We start from the raw sequence: 17,374 nt of genomic DNA, 5'->3' as shown, positions 1-17,374 counted from the left end.
CTGTTTTAGGAGCTTTTTGAGATCAAATAGAAGAAAATACAAAACATTAAACATGTTAACAACACAAAAGCCATATTAAACGCAGACTACTTTAGGCCCAGATTTAGGATTCATCCTGTCATCACTTAACGACCGGATAACGTGGCTGCTGAGGTTACTGTAGTAACAGACCGTCCATGAAGGCGGAGCTTATTAGCAGGTACCTGTGTGACAGCGATATCCAGGTTTTAAGACGAGTGGTCACTTTCTACGTGTTCCACCTCCCCGAGCGTGAAAACCTTTTGATCTTTTTAAGCACAAATAGAGGAGAATCCCAGCAGACATGTTTCTGCTGTTTTCTGGATGACATGATTGACAGGAAGTGACGCAGCACTAAAGAAATGACAAGAGAATCTGTAAAAATCACTTTATTGATGGTTTTTATTTTTCACATTTAAGCTCTTCAGACATTCCTTGCAGTATCTGGGGTAAACCTGCTGCTACTCAGGCTCCACCTGTGATGGCGGTGGCGTTAGCCGCAGGGCCGCTGTGGCCGCTCGTGGTTTATGGGGAAATAGTAGAAGGGCACCCGGTCAGGACAGGGGTGCCCTGGGGAGGGTACCGGCCGTGAGTCGGCGTCTTCAGCATCAGTGCAGAGATCGCAGCCTACGGTGAGGTTCCGATTCAGGCGGATCTTCAGCTGAAACCACAGCTCTCTGTCCTGGAGGAGAGACGGCACACTGAGCTACTGACAACTGCTCCTTACCTCAGCGAGCACAACATGAACGCAAAGTTAGACTCGTCTCTGTGGATCGAGGCAGCGGCTCGCATTGCAAAAAGACAACATGAAATTACACATTTTGGGACGTGAAATCATGAAGTTCACACACAGAAGCATCGCGCTTGAAAAAAAATGTAACCGACGTCGACGCAGCTGGTCCTGAGTTTTCTAAAAGAGAAACTACGATGGGCCACGTTAAGAACATATTCATCATTTTGAGAACAAATTAAAAATTTGGAGATTAATGTGGAAATGTGCAGATTACATTTGTCATACTGCAAAATCAGTTTCAGGTACAATGATTTCTTTCAGCTCAAACACAGAGATGAAAGAAGAAGTGGAAGAGTTGGACACGTTTGTACGGACAGATGCCAGGTTATCGGTGGTTATCGATGGTTATCGATGGTTACGGCCTCGTGCAGTAATGGAGACTGATGATCGGTGTGTTTCAACAAGGCATTTTGTCAAACGTGGCAGTTTGTCCTGAAACAACAACAGTAATCTCCACATTTCAGCTCCTGACTGCAGCACAGGACGAGCAGCAGATGGAAAAATGCTGAAGCGAGCATTTGAGAAGCATGAAAGCAGTTTGCAATTAGCAAAGGTGCAGTGCAGGAACTAACAGTGAGCCAAAGAGTGGACATGAGTGTAAACAACGTGTGTCATCAGGGTAAAAGTGTTTCTCGCCCAGCTCGTTAATAAGAACGGACTGAAACAGGCCCCAAAGCTGGATGAAGGTTTTGTTTTAATCAGTCCGCAGTAAACAGTTTCATGCACAGCAGACACTCGGCCCAGCGTTAGCGCCGGACGTCTGCTGACTGAACTGTAAATGTAATAAAAGTTACATCAGCTTCTGGCTGGTTTACCGACCAAAATCTGTAAAATGACCATTTTCCACGATTATCTGAAAGACTGTTAGTGTTTCAGTGACGGTGAAAGCATTAACACTGAGGCTTTAAAATGCAAATCAAATGGGTGACATCACATGCTTTATGCCCTCATCTTTCAGATTTTGGTCTAAGTGGCTCTGATTTCCCCAAAGTGGCAGTTCTTCAGAAACTCCTGCAGTCTCACATAGAGAAAACCAGATGCGGTGAAATCTTACATCAAACACAGCAGCGTCTCTAAAGTCAAAATTCCAGCAAAGACAGTCATGCAGTCAAGAACGCAATAAATTATTTGCCTGTTCTGCATCTGTAAACACTCCTGCTTGAACATGTGATTGGGTCTAACGTGTTTATGAGGTGACTGTATGAAATATGAAAGTCTTTCAAAATAACTGGCACCATCTCAGCTGTGATCCTGGCTGCACGCTGTGTATAAAACACAAGCTGTTCTTGGTGGAGGGCAGGCTCTAAATGATATTTGTTGGAAGGAAAGATCTGAACTGAGCAGCATGATCCAGATCTGACCAGTTTCACTCAAACTTTAATGGATGGAGGCCTCGTGGTGTCAGCCAGAGCGCAAACTAAGAGAACTCCGCGGTCAGTGGCTGGAGGAACTCTGAGGACACGACCAACCTCACGAGCCGTCTGATTGGTGGTAGCTGTGTTTGTGAGAGTTGTGATTGTTGGTAACCATCTAACACCAGGGAGAGCTTACAGAGTGAATTCTTCTCCCACGCTCAGATCGACCACAGAGCCTCTTTGTGTTTGGAGCTTTTTAATGTCATCATGTGACCACAGAAGAAAACAGTGCTAGCTAAAGTGAAGTGAAGTTCAGCAGCAGAACGACATGTTCAGGAGAAATGATGGGAACCTCTCAGGAGCCAGAGATGGAGCCACAATGTGCTCAGCATAGCTTAGCATAAAAGCACAGCTGCCCAACCGGCCTGTCTGCATTAAACGTTTTCTCTAATCAGGTGAAAATAAATCCACCTGCACAGGGGGAGGAGCTTTCTATAATTCACCTGTTTAAATTGTATTAAGGCTTAAAGTTTGCATTATTAGGGCAGCTGTAGCTGCAGCTAACTGGAGTCCCTGAACTGGACCTCTGGGCCGTGTTTGGAGCTCATGTGATGAGGCAGATGATCAATAGAGGGTCAGCCACCCTCTAAAGGGACCACCACCATTAGGGCTTTCCTGGGACTCTGCACCATTTGGTTTCAGAACTGAAGAACCTTGAAGAAGTCCAGACGTGTTTCTTTCCAAGCTCCTTAGGCGACGATGACCTGGATGACTGTCACAGACACATCACGTCTGCTGTGATCCATGTCAGGAGTTTGCAGCCGCAGCAGCAATAAAGGCTGATAAACAGAATCACTGTGTTTGCTTTGCTTCCTCGAGGTCTTTATGATCATAGCTCACAAGTGTTTGTGGTACTGCTTTGGTTTTACTGCTGCTCATTCATTTTTAATCCAGTCTTTGCTCGTAAATCACCACAAATCTGTTGTTCAAGCTCTGCTTTAAATCTGCAGTCTGTCGGAGTCATTGGTGATTTTAATTCCACACAGACTGAATTGATCAAAGCTCTGATCAGTGTTAGTGCTGTCAGGGTGTTAGGATTAGTGATGCGCGAATCATGAACGAATCGTTCAATACTCGAGAATCCCTTTACTGACTCATGAATCATGATTCACAAGCCCAACTGACTCACTGACTCATCCCTGTTGCTGTTAGCAGCAATGTATCTAGCTTATAATTAAAATTGTGGAGAAAAACACAACATCCAGTATCTTAACAAAAACATTTCTGCTCTGAACTGGAAGACAAAATCCTGAGTAGAAGCTCACATCAAGACAATAGCTCCTCGGTTCACAGTAGCATCGCTCTGCTAACATGCTAACAGCACATTTGAGCTACTAACCCCCTCCCTCCTGAGCGAATGAATCACTCACTCACCCCTGCCCCCTGGCTCACAGCTCAGTGGACATTTAGATGAGAAAATATATATTTAACACATTTAAGGAAAATACTAATAAAATAAAAATATATTAAAATAAAATAAAATAAAAATAAATAAATGTTTATTAAGCAATTTTGATAGAAAATTGCTTAATTTTAGAAATGTTTTTGCTCTCTTTTGCTCTATAAAATAGTTGTTTTCTTTTAGAATCATTCATCTTAGCAGTGGGATTTACATGAAAAGAGAAACAAATTAAGTTTGAGTGAAAATGTAAATTTTTTGCACTCTCTGGTCGACTGACTCAGTGAATCAAATGACTCAAAGAACACGATTCACTTTGGTGAGTGACTCATTAAAACTCGATTCAGTAAAAAGAATCAAATTTACCATCACTAGTTAGGATGCGAGACCTGGACTGTTAGTTTGTGCTGCAGAAACTGGAAAATATCGGAGCAGGAGTGTTTGAATGTTTCAGTCAACAGCAAAAAAGAAGAAACGTGCTAACATGAGAAGCTGAAGCGGAGACAGTGCAGCACATTTACTCTGAAGGAAGAAACCGGCGCCATCGGACCTGCTCATCCGTGATGCACTGGATCTCCAGTTTGTCCCCCACGTGTGGAGCCAGGACGCTTTGCACCTCCTCCACCTAAACACACACACACACACACACACACACACACACACACACACACACACACACACACACACACACACACACACATATTTATATCCTTGTGGGGACATCTCATTGATATAATCAGGGGTGCACATAAGTGGTTCGCAGGTGCGCATTCGCTGTCAAAATAAAAGACCCAACACGATGAAGTTGCAACGTGCGTTTGCGTACATAAGATTTTCTGGAGGAGGACAGACATTTGTTTAGAACAAATGGTGAAGAAGCTCCTTTTAGCAATTACTCTGGTGTTCCTCCACCTCCAAAGAAATGTCAGGAGGAGCCGAACTGCAAAAGAAGCGCGTATTCTCGGAAAAGTGGTTGCAGGAGGTGAGCTGGCTTCAAACGATCATCATGATGAGCCTCCACGTGATAATTTTAGACTTCTAGTTTAAATAACACATGGATAATATTTCAAAGCCGACCTGCTAATTTCCAGTTCTGTGGTTTTATTGATGGCTTTGCATGATTCTGTGTTCACAATAATCCTACTTTAGCTCATACTGGGCTTCACTTCATATGAAACGAGATATGTCAGCTCCTCCCCCTTAAAGTCAGCTGTTATTCTGATTGGCTGCTCCTCGTAAGCAGCATATTTGGACAGCAGGTGGGTGACACAGTCTGGAGCCTGAGCTTTAACTGAGGAGCTCATTATCAGAAACTTTGGTTTAATCTGAACCTCTAACCGTGGAACAGGAGCTGTAAGACCCGAGAACAGCTTTAAGGTGTTTCTGACAAATGATCAGCAGAGTTAATAAAAGGTTCCGGTTTTTTAACCTTTTAGAAAAAGTCGGAAGTTGAGTTTGGCTCACAGGTAATGACATGAGAGGCTTTGAAAAACCCTTCCCCAGGTCAGAGTTGGATTTGTCGACTGTTACCTTGTAGGGTCGCTCACAGGACGGAGTGATGCCGGCGTCCTCCAGCAGGCTGCAGACACAAATAAAACATCACTGTTCGTTTCAGAGCTCACCTGAGCAGCTGTGCGGCGGCGTAACTGGCGTTTCCACGGAGCACAGATGGGAACGTGAGGATCGACCTCGGGGTCTCAGTTTGAAGAAGAGCTGAACTCACCTGTGGATGTCGAACTGTGCTCGCAGTTTGACGCAGACCTGGAAGTATCTGAGCGGAGAGTTCATTCCTTCCACGCACGCCGCGCTCGCTCCGTGTTTCCTCCACTCGTCCCTCCTGACGCACAGAAACACGCTTTAGGAAGAGAATCACAACCCGAGTGAGTTTACAGGGTCACGTTCTGCTTCTCCTCATTTCCTAAACCTTTTTACTCACCTTCCTGTACCTTCATTTCCTCAAGATGTCATTTTCTTCCTTTCCTTCTTTATCCTTCCTTTCTTTTCCTCTCTCTTGTCCCCTTATTTCCTCATTTCCTCCTCTAACCTTTGTACACCATAATTTTTCTTCCTTTTCTATAACCCTAATTCCTTCCTTTATTTCTTTGGTTCTCCCCTAATTTCCTTCCTCACACTTACTCTTTACTTCCTTCACTCTCACTCTCTCTAGGAACATTTTTCCTGCCTTTAACAAACCTTTCCTTGCCACCCCCCTTGTTTCCTTCCTTAACCTCCTAGGACCTGGCGTCCACATATGTGGACATCACATTTTGGGTTGTCTAGACCAAAATACTAAATTTTGCTCTACATGGGCGTGATATCCGCTTACGGGGACGTTATACTGCCGCTGTTCTATCGAAATTTAAAGCGAAGTGGATCTCATTTTCCCAGAAACAAAGTCACGTTTGTTTTTACGTTCTTTCTTCTTCTTTTGTCCCTCGCTGGCGCTCGGTGGGGAGGTTGTCCACAAAGCCACTACGTCGCTGTGGGTGCCTTCCAGGCCTTGTGGTCTCTTGCTTTCACCTTTGCTTGCTCGAGGATTAGACGTCGTTGTTTAAGGTCATCTTCAATTTGCTTGATGACGTCTTCTTGGGCGCATCACGCTTGACTCTCCAGAGGGCGGGGTCTGCTGCATCAAAAGGCGATATGACAGGCGATGGTTGCTCATGCAGCAGATGTGGCCAAACCATTGCAGACGTCGCTTCCTAATCAGCTCTTCCACTGAGGGCTGCTGGTGACGTTGACTACGTATCACGCTGTTGCTGAGACGATCACGGACGCTCGGAGAATCTGACTCAAACAGCGCATCTGGAAGAGGTCGTGTTTGAGGATGACCCAGGTCTCCGACCCATAGAGAAGAATAAGCAACACCAGTGTACGGTACAGGCGGATTTTGGTGGTGAGGGTGACATTTGTCTTCTTCCAGACGCACCATCGGAGGGAGGCGAAAGCCGCCGCCGTTTGACCAATTCTTGAATCTATTTCCGCTCTTGATGCCACTTTCTTTTCTTGGACCAGAGAGCCGAGGTATTTGAATTCCCGCACTTGTTCGATTTGCACACCTTTGAGATGCACGGTGGCTGGCGACCCGGCAGTAGTAAGGACTTTGGTGTTGAGACCATGTGGTTGAGCAAATTGGGTGATGTCGTGTAGAATATGTGTAGCCTCTGCATCATTTTCCGCAAAGATGGCACTGTCATCTGCTAACAGCAAGTCGGTTGCAGATTGGTCATCAGCATACTGGACTCCACAGCGGCCGTTGCAGGTCCTGCCCATGATTGCATCGATCACAATGTTGAAAACATTTCACAAAGAGAAATTAAAAATGCATGCCATGAAAGAGTTCAGGTCTTTTTGTTTGTGACCTCCTCTTTTCCTTGAACTGCCTGCTTTCATTTCCCATCTTATTTCCTCACATGAATGATTGTTTCCTTTCCTTCCTGAAGTCTTGAGACTAACAACTAAAAGCTCAAACTGACAATGGATGTGTTTGCAGAGGTCATAGATTGAGTTAAAAGTAGGCTCGTATTTCTGATAGACTGTCATATAATGAGATGTTAGAGGCGTCGCCCCCTGCTGGACATTGTGTGTCGATGAAGGTGAGTACCAGAAGTGGAAGTTGGACTTGAATCTCACAAATGACGGCCAGAGTTCAGTCAGCTCCGCCTTCAGCTCCTGAAAAACAAGAACGTCAGTGTTTGATGATCACTGCAACAGGAGCCTCCTGATGCATTTGCATTTATAGAGGCAGAGTCTATCCGGTCTCTAAGTGATGACATGATGAATCCTGCCTCTGGGTTTATTAATGCTGATGTGTTTTTCACTTGTTTTAATGCTTTGTATCTTGTTCTGTTTAATCTGAACCAGGCCCTAAAAACAGTCAGTGATCACTGTCGGCCTCTGTGCATGTTTTCCCATTTAAGTTATTTCCACGTTTGTTTGGAAAGAAATGAGGGCTTCCTGAAGACCTTTGCACAGTGCTGCATAACCAGGACTCACCTGGACGTCAGAGGGGAACATCGGCCAGCAGTCGCAGCGGTTCTTAGCGTGGAGGGGCCTGCAGGCACAAACGCAAACAGCCAATGAAATCAACAGAACAACCCAGGATCAATAACACTGATCAGTCTGAACACTGGGAGTGATCTCAGCTGCTGCAGCAGGGTGGGGTTACCAAAGGCCGTGGATGGTCCAGTTGTTGACGGTTGGAGGAATCCTGCAGAGACTGACGTTGTTCAGAGACTGAGGGACAGACAGCATGTTAGACACCACAGAAGAAGAACTCGCCACCTTCCTGCCTTCTTTTTCCCTACCCTCTCCATTCCTACTCTCTTATGGCTCGTTTCCTTTTCAGCCTCATTTCTTTTACTTTGCCTCTTCCTGGTTTCCCTTCTTAAAGGACACAAACACGTCATTGTTTAAAGGATATTTTCAGTGTGTGTATTTATGTCTTTAGCTCTTCTTAAATTTGACCGCCGCAGATGTTTCAGAAGTCGCAGCTTTTACTGTGAAGGGGAACACCACCATTTCCTGATGCACAGCCCAATGCTCACCTGACAAAACGCGCCCGGCCATTGCAGCGTGAACAGGAGGCACTTCCAGGTGCAGAAATTGTGGTTGTCCAGGTCACCGTGGCCATATTTGTAGTCCTCCCAGAGTCCTTCCTGTGTCACAATGATGCCAGGCAACAGGAACAGAATAGCAGGACTCAGGCTGACCAGCAGGGGCAGCAGTGAGCGGTGCATCTCCTCCAGACTGCAACACAAAACAGAGCTGAAGTAGAAATGTATTTTCCAATTACTCTCCTGAGACCAACTACGCCCTACACCGCTGCTTCCACTGGAATCAGGTGGTGCTGATCATCATCCGTGTGAGCGGCAAAAGCAGAGGATTTGGCAGCTTAAGGAGGCGAGACTGTTGCTCCATCAGTCTGGGAACCGTTTCTGCAGCGAGAGATTATTCACAAGCAGGAAACTCACCTCGAAGTCAAAGCATCAAAACCACAAGCTCCTTCTCAGACTGTGAGTTAGCAGGTGAAAGGTTAAAGTTCACAGCAGTGTGATTAGTGAGGCTGTTTGGGAGGTTTGCAGCACGGCTTAAGTTTGCAAAGCTGCTGAAGAAAACACAAGACTTCAGGATCAGACCAGACCGGAGGCGATCGCTCTCCCTCCTGCAGCACTTTACCAAACATCACGGCGCTGTCTCCTTACCTGTGTGTGGTGATGGAGGCTCTGAGGTGGAGCTGGGCGGCTGCAGCTGCTGCACTGAGCAGCTCTGACAGTTTCACTCAGATATTTCTCAAAAAGCAAGAAGTGAAACTCAGCTCAGTGTTTCTGAGTTTAAACAAGCTCTGAGTGCTCAGGGGAAGCACGGGCTGTGCTTCACTTCCCTCCACCTGACAGAGGTGGAGCAGTTTAAACCCTGGGTGGCTGTACAGCCTCCGAGGACTTCTGCTTTCACTCAGCAGGTCTTCATGTTCCTGCTGACTCTCACTGTAACCCTCGACTCGCCTCATGTTTCTGTTTAGCTGTGGAGGCCAAGTCACCCTCCATCATGCAACGCAGATGTTTCTATTCTCTTCTAATGTACTCGAGTACATTCATGACAATCAGAATTTAGATTAAGGATCATTTGTATTCTCATGCACTCATATTATATTTAGCTGTGCATTAAAATAGGTGCTAGCAACGTGGTGCTGCTTCTTACTTCCTTACTCTGAGTACATTTCACACTCGGTACTTTTTCACCTCTACTTGAGTAAAGAAGTTGAATGAGTACTTCAGGTTATACTGGAGTATTTTTAACACAAGTATCTGTACTTAAGTAGAAGTACAGATCCGTCTGCCACGAGATCCCATGAGTGATGGAAGCAGGTCAGCCGAGCCGGCTGCAGGACTCGGCACGGCGGCCTGAGAGGAAGGCTCCCTACTGTGTGCTCGGCCTCATCAGACTCTTCTTACTGAGTGCCTTTTAGCCCAGAGTCGTTCCCTCTGTTTGTCCTACTAATTCAATTTAGTTTTATTTACAAATTTAGCCAAATTACAACAGTCACCTCAAAGTGCTTTATATTGTAAGATAGACCCTACAATAATACATACAGAGAAACCCAGCAGCCAGATGATCACCTGGGAAGGAAAAACTCCCTTTTAACAGGAAGAAACCTCCGGCAGAACCAGGCTCAGGGAGGGGCGGGGCCATCTGCTGTGATTGGTTGGGGTGAGAGAAGGAAGACAGAACAAAGACATGCTGTGGAAGAGAGACAGAGGTTAATAATAAGTAATGATTAAATGCAGAGATGTGTATAAACACATGGTGAGTGAAGAAGAAACCCCCAATGCATCATGGGAATCCCCGGCAGCCTACGTCTATTGCAGCATCACTAAGGGAGGATTCAGGGTCACCTGGTCCAGCCCTAACTATATGCTTTAGCAAAAAGGAAAGTTTGAAGCCTAATCTTGAAAGTAGAGATAGTGTCTGTCTCCTGAATCCAAACTGGAAGCTGGTTCCACAGAAGAGGGGCCTGAAAACTGAAGGCTCTGCCTCCCATTCTACTTTTAAATACTCTAGGAACAACAAGTAGGCCTGCAGAGCGAGAGCGAAGTGCTCTAATAGGGTGATATGGTACTACAAGGTCATTAAGATAAGATGGGGCCTGATTATTTAAGACCTTGTATGTGAGTTCACCTCTGAACGTTTTTGTCTTAAGGGACACGTTAATAGATTCCTCTTGACATCTGGACCATAAGAGCATGACTTTCAGATGCTGTAGATAGTTTATTTTGTAGGTCTGACACTTCCTCTTTTCTCCTCCACTTCCTTTTTTGTGTTTCAACTAAAACAATGTTCTTTGTTACTGACAGAAAAAAGAGCGTAAAGGAAGCTGTGACGCACAGACACACTGCTTCATCCCTTGAAGCCTTTAATGTTTGAATGATTCATGAGAGAAAAACAGAGTTCCACAAAGTGGGAGAAATGTTGCTCAAGAGCACTTAAGCATTACGCCAAAGCCCGACTGCTTGGGTGGCTCAAGACTTTTGCACAATGCAAAGCTGCAGTGTCGTGTTTACTTCCTGCCGAGCGCACACAGTTTGGCCTCTGCAGCAGATCGTAGTTTGGCAGCGTGTCAGAAACACTGAGACTCTGTGTGTGTCTGTGTGTGTGTGTGTGTGTGTGTGTGCGCATGTCCTTGTGAGGTTGAAGAGAGGCAGCACAGCTCGACATGAATCACCTCGTGGTAACTACAGCTCTTCTTTTACTTCTTTTTCTCACACTTCTGTGTGCGTGTGTGTGTGTGTGTGAAGCTTCGGCATATCTAATGTGAGTTAGACGAGCTGAAGGGCAGACAGCGCGCGGAGCGCCGCGATCAGGCCTGACCTTTGGATCAGCAGCTCAGGTTTACTCCGTCTGCATTATCAGTTTTTAACGATAGAGGATCTGTTGACGGGCTGCAGCTGTTTCCACCTCGTTTCTCTCTCACACACCTGTTGCTCACCTGTTAGTCACACAGTGCAGCAGCACGTCCACAATGACGCACACACAGCAGAGAGAGAGAGAGGCTGTTTGCTTCAAACGTTCCTAATATTCTGTCCACCGCACTAACACAGGGGCTAGAGCTGTTGCATTGTTTGGTGTTATAGCACCTGTGTGTGTGTGTGTGTGTGTGTGTGTGTGTGTGTGTGTGTGTGTGTGTGTGTGTGTGTACAACATGTGACATGATTTTAAAGGCTCATGAGAAGTGCTGGTGAGAGCTCTGACGATCAGATCGAAGGTCACCAGATTACGCAGCAGTGACCTCTGTGAGCCAAACACCTGCACGACGCTCTTAATGTGGCCGCGTGACCGTCAGCAGACAGCTGGCACAAAGCAGGGGTGTCCAACATAAGGCCCGGGACCTGCAGTTGGCCCGGCACAGACCGAGTTTAGGAAAATGTGAAGGGGCGCTTTGTTCCTGATAAAGACCTGAACAGCCAACCATACGTCACCAGAGGGATGTTATGGAAACCAGTTCTTTACATACAGTGGGTCCACAGTGGGTCCACAGTGGGTCACATTCACAGGACAGTCAGCAGTGTTTCTATCAGAAGAGACCTGCTGTTGAGCTTCGATATCTCAGGATGGCCTTAGAAGGGGCGGGGCTAAAACAGCTTGTTTCAGACTGAGCAGCTGCTGAGATCCAAAGTGAGACAAAGAAGGATTATTTTGAACTCTGAATCATGCAAAGCTGCTGTAGCAGAGTCCAAGCAGTCAAGGAGACGCTGGACGGGTCACTCGAAGCCACGAGGACCGATCACAGCCACAGATATTCTGACACAGTTTCTTTCTGAACATCTTCCTGCTGGAGCTGATCCGCTGGCACGTCCACTTCCTGTCAAAATCCTTTTCTTCCAAAAACTGTAATGAATCACAGGGAGGGAGTGAAAAGGATAAAATAACTTCTTCAGGAAAGGAGTCGAGTCCTTGGAGCACTGTTTACACAGAAAGAAGCTGTCACTATTCCAGTAATGTTATTATTATTAAAATTAATGAAGGCGCTGCTTCCAGATAAAACCATTTTATCTATGAGGCACATCGATGACCTGAAAGAAAACAGCACAAACGTCCTTCAGATTTTCTCACAGCGAAGCCGATACTGCGTGCTGATTAGTCGGTTAGGGACACTCTCCCTCATGGGTAACAGATGCTAAATGTCAAAGCAGCTGGACTCAGTGCAGGATAAACATCCTCAGCCTGAAACACTCTCCCGCTGCACTGATCACAGTCTCAGGTTAGCCAACCAAAGACGGCTCGCGGTGAAATCACTGCAGTCTTCGTGAAATCTTTTCCCGTGTTCGCCCCCCGACATCCAGCAGGGCGCCGCTGACCTGCTCAGGGTTTCACTGTCATTCATCTTCCTCTTCACGTGGAGCTTCATCCGTCTAATTTATCGAAAAAAGAAATAAGCGGGAAAACTGTAAAGCAGAGATTTCACTTTCCACATATGCGAGTACGCTCGGGTCCCAGCGACGCCAACATCACCGTCAGATGCCGAGCGAGCGGCTTCGTCCATCCACGTCACGCAGGTGTAGAAGTAGGAACGACCGCTCAGACATCCAGCTGCGTTTGTGTTACACCTCACCTTTACCTGTGAGGTGTAACACAACCTCACTCTCAAGATACATTAACCACTCCCGTCCAGGTGTATGAGCTGTATCTGACCTTTAACCTCTGAACCTCTAGATGTTTTTGCATGTTGTGTTAGGACTGCACACACATTTTTTTCTCTCATCACACACACACACACACACACACACACACACACACACACACACACTGCCTCTGACTCTGGATAGGTCTAAGCATCAGTTCCAGGCTCTGTGATTGGCTCTCAGCGCTGTCAGTCACGCCCCTCAGCTACCCGAGGTGACCTTAGTAGGTGATTAAAAAGTCATGCAGTGTTCTTAAAGAGACACCGCTGCTGCTGCACAGTCAGACGAAATGACAGACAGGAAGTTGTTTTCAAAATAAAATCCCCCCCACCCTCTCACACACACCAAAAAACACAAAAAGACAACTTCTTCTTCTTCTTCTTTAAAGTTGTTAAAGCTGAAAGACGCGTTCAAGCGACACGAGGACGAGAGGCCGCGTGTTTTAGCCACGTCAGACCATTAACCTGACCCCAGACAAACTGGGTCTGGCTGCTGCTGATGGACGAGCGACCGTGAGGGCCGCGTCTGTCTCTGCATGAGGAACAAGGAAGCGATCGCTTTCAAATGTCAGATTTAAGATGTAAAAACAAACGAGGCGCGAACGACCTGCCAACACCTGCAGTCAGACGCAGAAACGAGCCTCATTCAGCTCATCCTGTGCTGCTGGTTTCAGACATTGTCCTGTTTATAACCTGCAGTCAGCTGAGACTGAACTCATTGAACTGCCAAATGAACACACGGGTCCTCTCTGTGCACACATGCAGACACATTAGTGTGTGACTCTCACTGCACTAACACAGCATGTTTAGTTTTGCCTTCATATTAAATCATTTAAAGAACTTATTTTAACATTGCCCTCCTTGGTGGGAGGAGATAGCTCAGTAGGTAGAGCCTTTGCCCCCATGATCAGAGGCTTGGGGGCTCAAATCTACCGAACGGCTACCCTAAAGTACCCGTGAGCAAGGCACCGTCCGCCTGTCGCTTCGCTGAGTGCATGCGTTAAATGCAGAGAGTAATTTCCCTACAGGGGAGTAATAAAGTATACAAAAAACGAATCCTCCCTAACACAAAATAAACTGCATTATGTTCCTTCACGTCATATAAGTGGCCCCCGGGCCACAGCTTTGACAGCCTGTCTCAGATGCAGCTGGTGCTCACGGCCTGGGAAACAGAGCGATTCTGAAATGAGCCCAAAAGCTGAGGACGTGACTTTTACACGGGGTGAGGTCTGTCTGGACTTTTGCTTGATTAGGATTTTAATGAATTTGAGTGAAGCAATGAGTGTGGAGCTGCTTGTTTTGGAGTCCCTCTGTGTGAGGACAGGGGGTCACACATGTGTGACCCTCTGTGTGAGGACAGGCTCTGTGTGAGGACAGGGGGTCACACGTGTGTGACCCTCTGTGTGAGGACAGGGGTCACACATGTGTGACCCTCTGTGTGAGGACAGGGGTCACACATGTGTGACCCTCTGTGTGAGGACAGGGGGTCACACACGTGTGACCCCCTGTCCTCACACAGAGCCTGTCCTCACACAGAGCCTGTCCTCACACAGAGGGTCACACGTGTGCTGGATTTATTTCAGGCCAAATATTCTGGATTTAAAAACCCTGGAAACACCCCGACTTTCACAGTGAATAAAATAACTGTTTGTGTGGGAATATTTTCAGCACAGTTTCAGTCCTCACAGAAAAATCCAGGATAATCAATGATTTTTAAGAACGTATTAAGAAAACAGGGATTGGCTTTGCCATGTAAAGCTTTGCTTTCATTTCCTCTGTTCTTGCACAGCAGCTTTGTGCTAAGTGGCTTCCAGGTGGCTCCTTCCTGGACCACAGGAAGCACAGACAGGTGCTTCACGGCTCTGTCAGGTCAGCCAGAGGCCTCAGGGTTAGGGTTAGGCCCTGAGCCCCGCCTCCAGGTTCAGGACTCAGGTGTTATTAAAAATTTAAAGCAGGTGATACAAAACCTCCATGGATAACGCCCCCCTTGGTAACAACTTTTTATAGTGTTTTATAACCACCTTGACTTCATTAAGGATTAAATTAGGGGCGTGGCCTCTTTGACTGACAGGTGGACGGTGACACAGGTGGCTGAAGCTGCCAGCTGTCCGCTGGGCTTCACAGTTAAATGAACTGGACCAATGAGACGGCTGCTGTACATGCACAGTACATGCAGGCGATCTTTCCTTCACTCTGCTGCTTTTCTGTGTTTCCAGAAACTTCCACGTCTGGCCAGCCGAGCCTTCAGCAGCTCAGCCAGACAGCTGAAGAACAAGGTTCCTGAATCCCAGAAAATCTTCCAGGTAAGAACGATCGTCACCCGTCCAGCCGGCCTCAGGTGTTTCACACGTGTAACCCGAGCACATGTGTGTTTCCTGCACTTACAGGAGGACAACGGGCTGCCGGTCCACATCAAAGGAGGAACCGGCGATGTTCTGCTCTACCGGGCAACCATGACGCTAACCATCGCAGGTGAGGAACGCTGCAGCAGGTGCATTTCTGTGGTGCAGGAGGACAAAGCTCGCATTAGTGACAGAAACAAAAGCATGTGTGGAAACAGCTCAGACCTTTACGGATGTTTCGTCTGTGAGTGTTAGCAGGGTGCAACATGAGCATCAGACACCTGACCTGTTTCAGCCTGACTCATCTGTCATGGGCACCTCTGGACCTTCCAGATGTTCTTATCATCTAAGATCCTGTCTATAAATACTTCTGTGGTTGTAGTTACTGCGTCTTCCCTCAAACCGGCCGCGTCCTCACTGACAGTACCGATAATCACAGATGTAACTGTTGATGGTTTTCAAGAGGAGGAAGCGCTCTTACTTTGGTGAGGGTGGACGGCAGCAGCTGGGCTGGAAGTCCAGTCCAGGCGTGCAAGCTCTTAGAGTACATCAGATTCCCTTCCGAGTGTTCGCCCAGCAGGTTCCTGTCCCTGACGTGGTCTCAGTAAAAAGTCTCTTTCCTGTAAATAGCTGCACACACGTCCTGATGTTAGCCTGACCTGCTCCTGAGGCCTCGCAGCAAGAAGCCGTGTACCTTGCATGGACGAGGAACAGCAGGATATGACCACAGTTTAATGCGTTTATTTGTTGATGCCTTTTAAAGCATTCAGGGTCACATCACAGCACACGATCACCAACAAGGATACTAAAAGATAGTACGACGGTTGTAGCTGATATGAGAGCAGGTGGGTCAAATGCTCTGGCTGAGGAAGGTGAGGAGTGTGAAGGTAATAAAGTTTAAAGAGGAGGTGCAGATGAAGAAGGGCTGAAAGATGTGAGCGTGCCACGGTGAGAAGTAAAGTGTTGGTTTGTGTTCTGTCCGCAGGAACCTGTTACTCTCTGTACTGGCTCCTCATCGCCTCATTCCCTCAGAAGAAGGAGTAGAGGAGGAAGAGGAGGAGGAGGATAAGAGCCTCTGGCTCGGTCTAACACTAATATATGTTGTGTGTAACTCTGCTTGATTTGTCTCCACATATCTGTCCTTCATCAAAGATCAAATAAAGAAAATATCCAGAGTTCTTCATTTGTGTGTCTGTGCAGAGAAAGTAGGGACTTGTTTTCACAGCTAGTCCTTTCTTTCATTAGCTGATGATGACGATGGACAGCGAGTCAGTGAAGGGAATGTCTCCATGCTAAACGGCTTCATAGTTCAGACGTCACTTTATCGCTGTGGGAGGAGATTCTGCAGATGCTTCCACATTAACCAGTTTGATCTCCTACCAGAAGATCTGTCAGCGCTTCTTGGACTGTAGTTACTGACCCGTTAATCGTGAGCCGGCACGGCACAGCGTCATGCATTCAGCGTGAGGACTGCTCTGACTGCCCAGACTCAGCGACACCGCTCCACCTGACGGAGGACGGACACTCTCTGAGGAACTTCACGTTCTGAGGGTCTGCGAGGAGTGAAGAGGCCGTCCACATCCACGGTGAAGGACTATCACAGAGGTGGAGACCTACGACATCAGCTTTCAACCACCTGTAGATGAGATTCCTTCCCAGAAACTTCAACCCTCAGTTCTCCTCAATCCATGCGAGCCTTAATGGCTCACACGATCAGCAGGCTGACCATCGTTCATGCTGAACAGCACCTCAGAATTCTCCCTTATGAAATAAATCTGAACTTCTGAAACCTTTAATTAACTTTAGCTGCTTTGGTCGCTTTGTGATGGTGTCAGCGTTATCCGACCAAACGGTTACCGAAGCCTCTGATGTCTCGCTAAAAGAGTCATCGCCATCATCGGTGACGGAAACTTCTTTTACGTTAGCGACAGACGTGTTAAAAGTTGATTGTTTCCAGATGTACTCTGTGTTTGATCAGGCGTGATCACAGTTCACTGACGTGTCTGTTTTTAACGCTGGGAGATCACAGACGTCCAATCCTGATTCTCTCAGTCGTTTGTACTGCAGATGGTCAAACACTCAAAGTCTTCACTGTTTTCGGTCAAGGCCACCATCATGTGATGTCGGTAGTACCGTGCTAATTCAAAGGTAATGAGTTTGTTACCCAGTCCTGGTGATTACAGCGCCGGACCTGGACTGTGCATCGGGTTTATTGTCGTTCCAACCATG

General features: G+C 46.8%; 2 protein-coding genes across 4 annotated transcripts; one reads left to right on the top strand and one right to left on the bottom strand.

The window, feature by feature from the left end:
• Window positions 1-391: 391 nt before the first annotated feature.
• Window positions 392-9,619, bottom strand: rnaset2l (ribonuclease T2, like). Of its 3 annotated transcripts, none has more exons than XM_040039770.1 (9): window positions 8,830-9,615; window positions 8,173-8,374; window positions 7,794-7,861; window positions 7,622-7,679; window positions 7,230-7,297; window positions 5,349-5,462; window positions 5,156-5,204; window positions 4,176-4,250; window positions 392-700 (listed from the first exon to the last, which is right to left on the bottom strand). In XM_040039770.1, the coding sequence occupies exons 2-9, from the start codon at window positions 8,362-8,364 to the stop codon at window positions 512-514; spliced, it is 813 nt and encodes a 270-aa protein (XP_039895704.1). In that variant the 5' UTR covers window positions 8,365-8,374; window positions 8,830-9,615; the 3' UTR covers window positions 392-511. The 3 variants fall into 3 exon arrangements, with proteins under 3 accessions (XP_039895704.1, XP_039895705.1, XP_039895706.1); XM_040039772.1 differs by having other exon boundaries at window positions 593-700; window positions 4,110-4,250; window positions 8,830-9,619; XM_040039771.1 differs by lacking the exon at window positions 4,176-4,250 and having other exon boundaries at window positions 8,830-9,619.
• A 1,082-nt stretch (window positions 9,620-10,701) lies between these two features.
• On the top strand, window positions 10,702-16,323 carry LOC120738451 (cytochrome c oxidase subunit 7A2, mitochondrial). Its single transcript, XM_040039696.1, has 4 exons — window positions 10,702-10,853; window positions 15,020-15,106; window positions 15,191-15,275; window positions 16,131-16,323. Exons 1-4 carry the CDS (start codon window positions 10,839-10,841, stop codon window positions 16,187-16,189), a joined length of 246 nt encoding a protein of 81 aa, XP_039895630.1. The 5' UTR covers window positions 10,702-10,838; the 3' UTR covers window positions 16,190-16,323.
• Window positions 16,324-17,374: the final 1,051 nt, after the last annotated feature.

This window comes from Simochromis diagramma, unplaced genomic scaffold (genome assembly GCF_900408965.1).
Source record: "Simochromis diagramma unplaced genomic scaffold, fSimDia1.1 OVJJ01000031.1, whole genome shotgun sequence".
In the NCBI taxonomy this organism is placed as follows: domain Eukaryota; kingdom Metazoa; phylum Chordata; class Actinopteri; order Cichliformes; family Cichlidae; genus Simochromis; species Simochromis diagramma.
This window is presented reverse-complemented; position numbering and strand designations above follow the sequence as displayed.

What these genes read in the sequence shown, in the direction of transcription:
- LOC120738451 (XM_040039696.1), top strand. An exon ending in AATCCCAGAAAATCTTCCAG is followed by an intron (nt 15,107 to 15,190) that starts GTAAGAACGATC and finishes CTGCACTTACAG; the next exon opens with GAGGACAACGGGCTGCCGGT. An exon ending in CATGACGCTAACCATCGCAG is followed by an intron (nt 15,276 to 16,130) that starts GTGAGGAACGCT and finishes TTCTGTCCGCAG; the next exon opens with GAACCTGTTACTCTCTGTAC.
- rnaset2l (XM_040039770.1), bottom strand. Translation starts at nt 8,364, where the DNA reads ATGCACCGCTCACTGCTGCCCCTGCTGGTCAGCCTGAGTCCTGCTATT. An exon ending in GGCCGGGCGCGTTTTGTCAG is followed by an intron (nt 7,862 to 8,172) that starts GTGAGCATTGGG and finishes TCTGTCCCTCAG; the next exon opens with TCTCTGAACAACGTCAGTCT. An exon ending in GCACAGTTCGACATCCACAG is followed by an intron (nt 5,205 to 5,348) that starts GTGAGTTCAGCT and finishes TTGTGTCTGCAG; the next exon opens with CCTGCTGGAGGACGCCGGCA.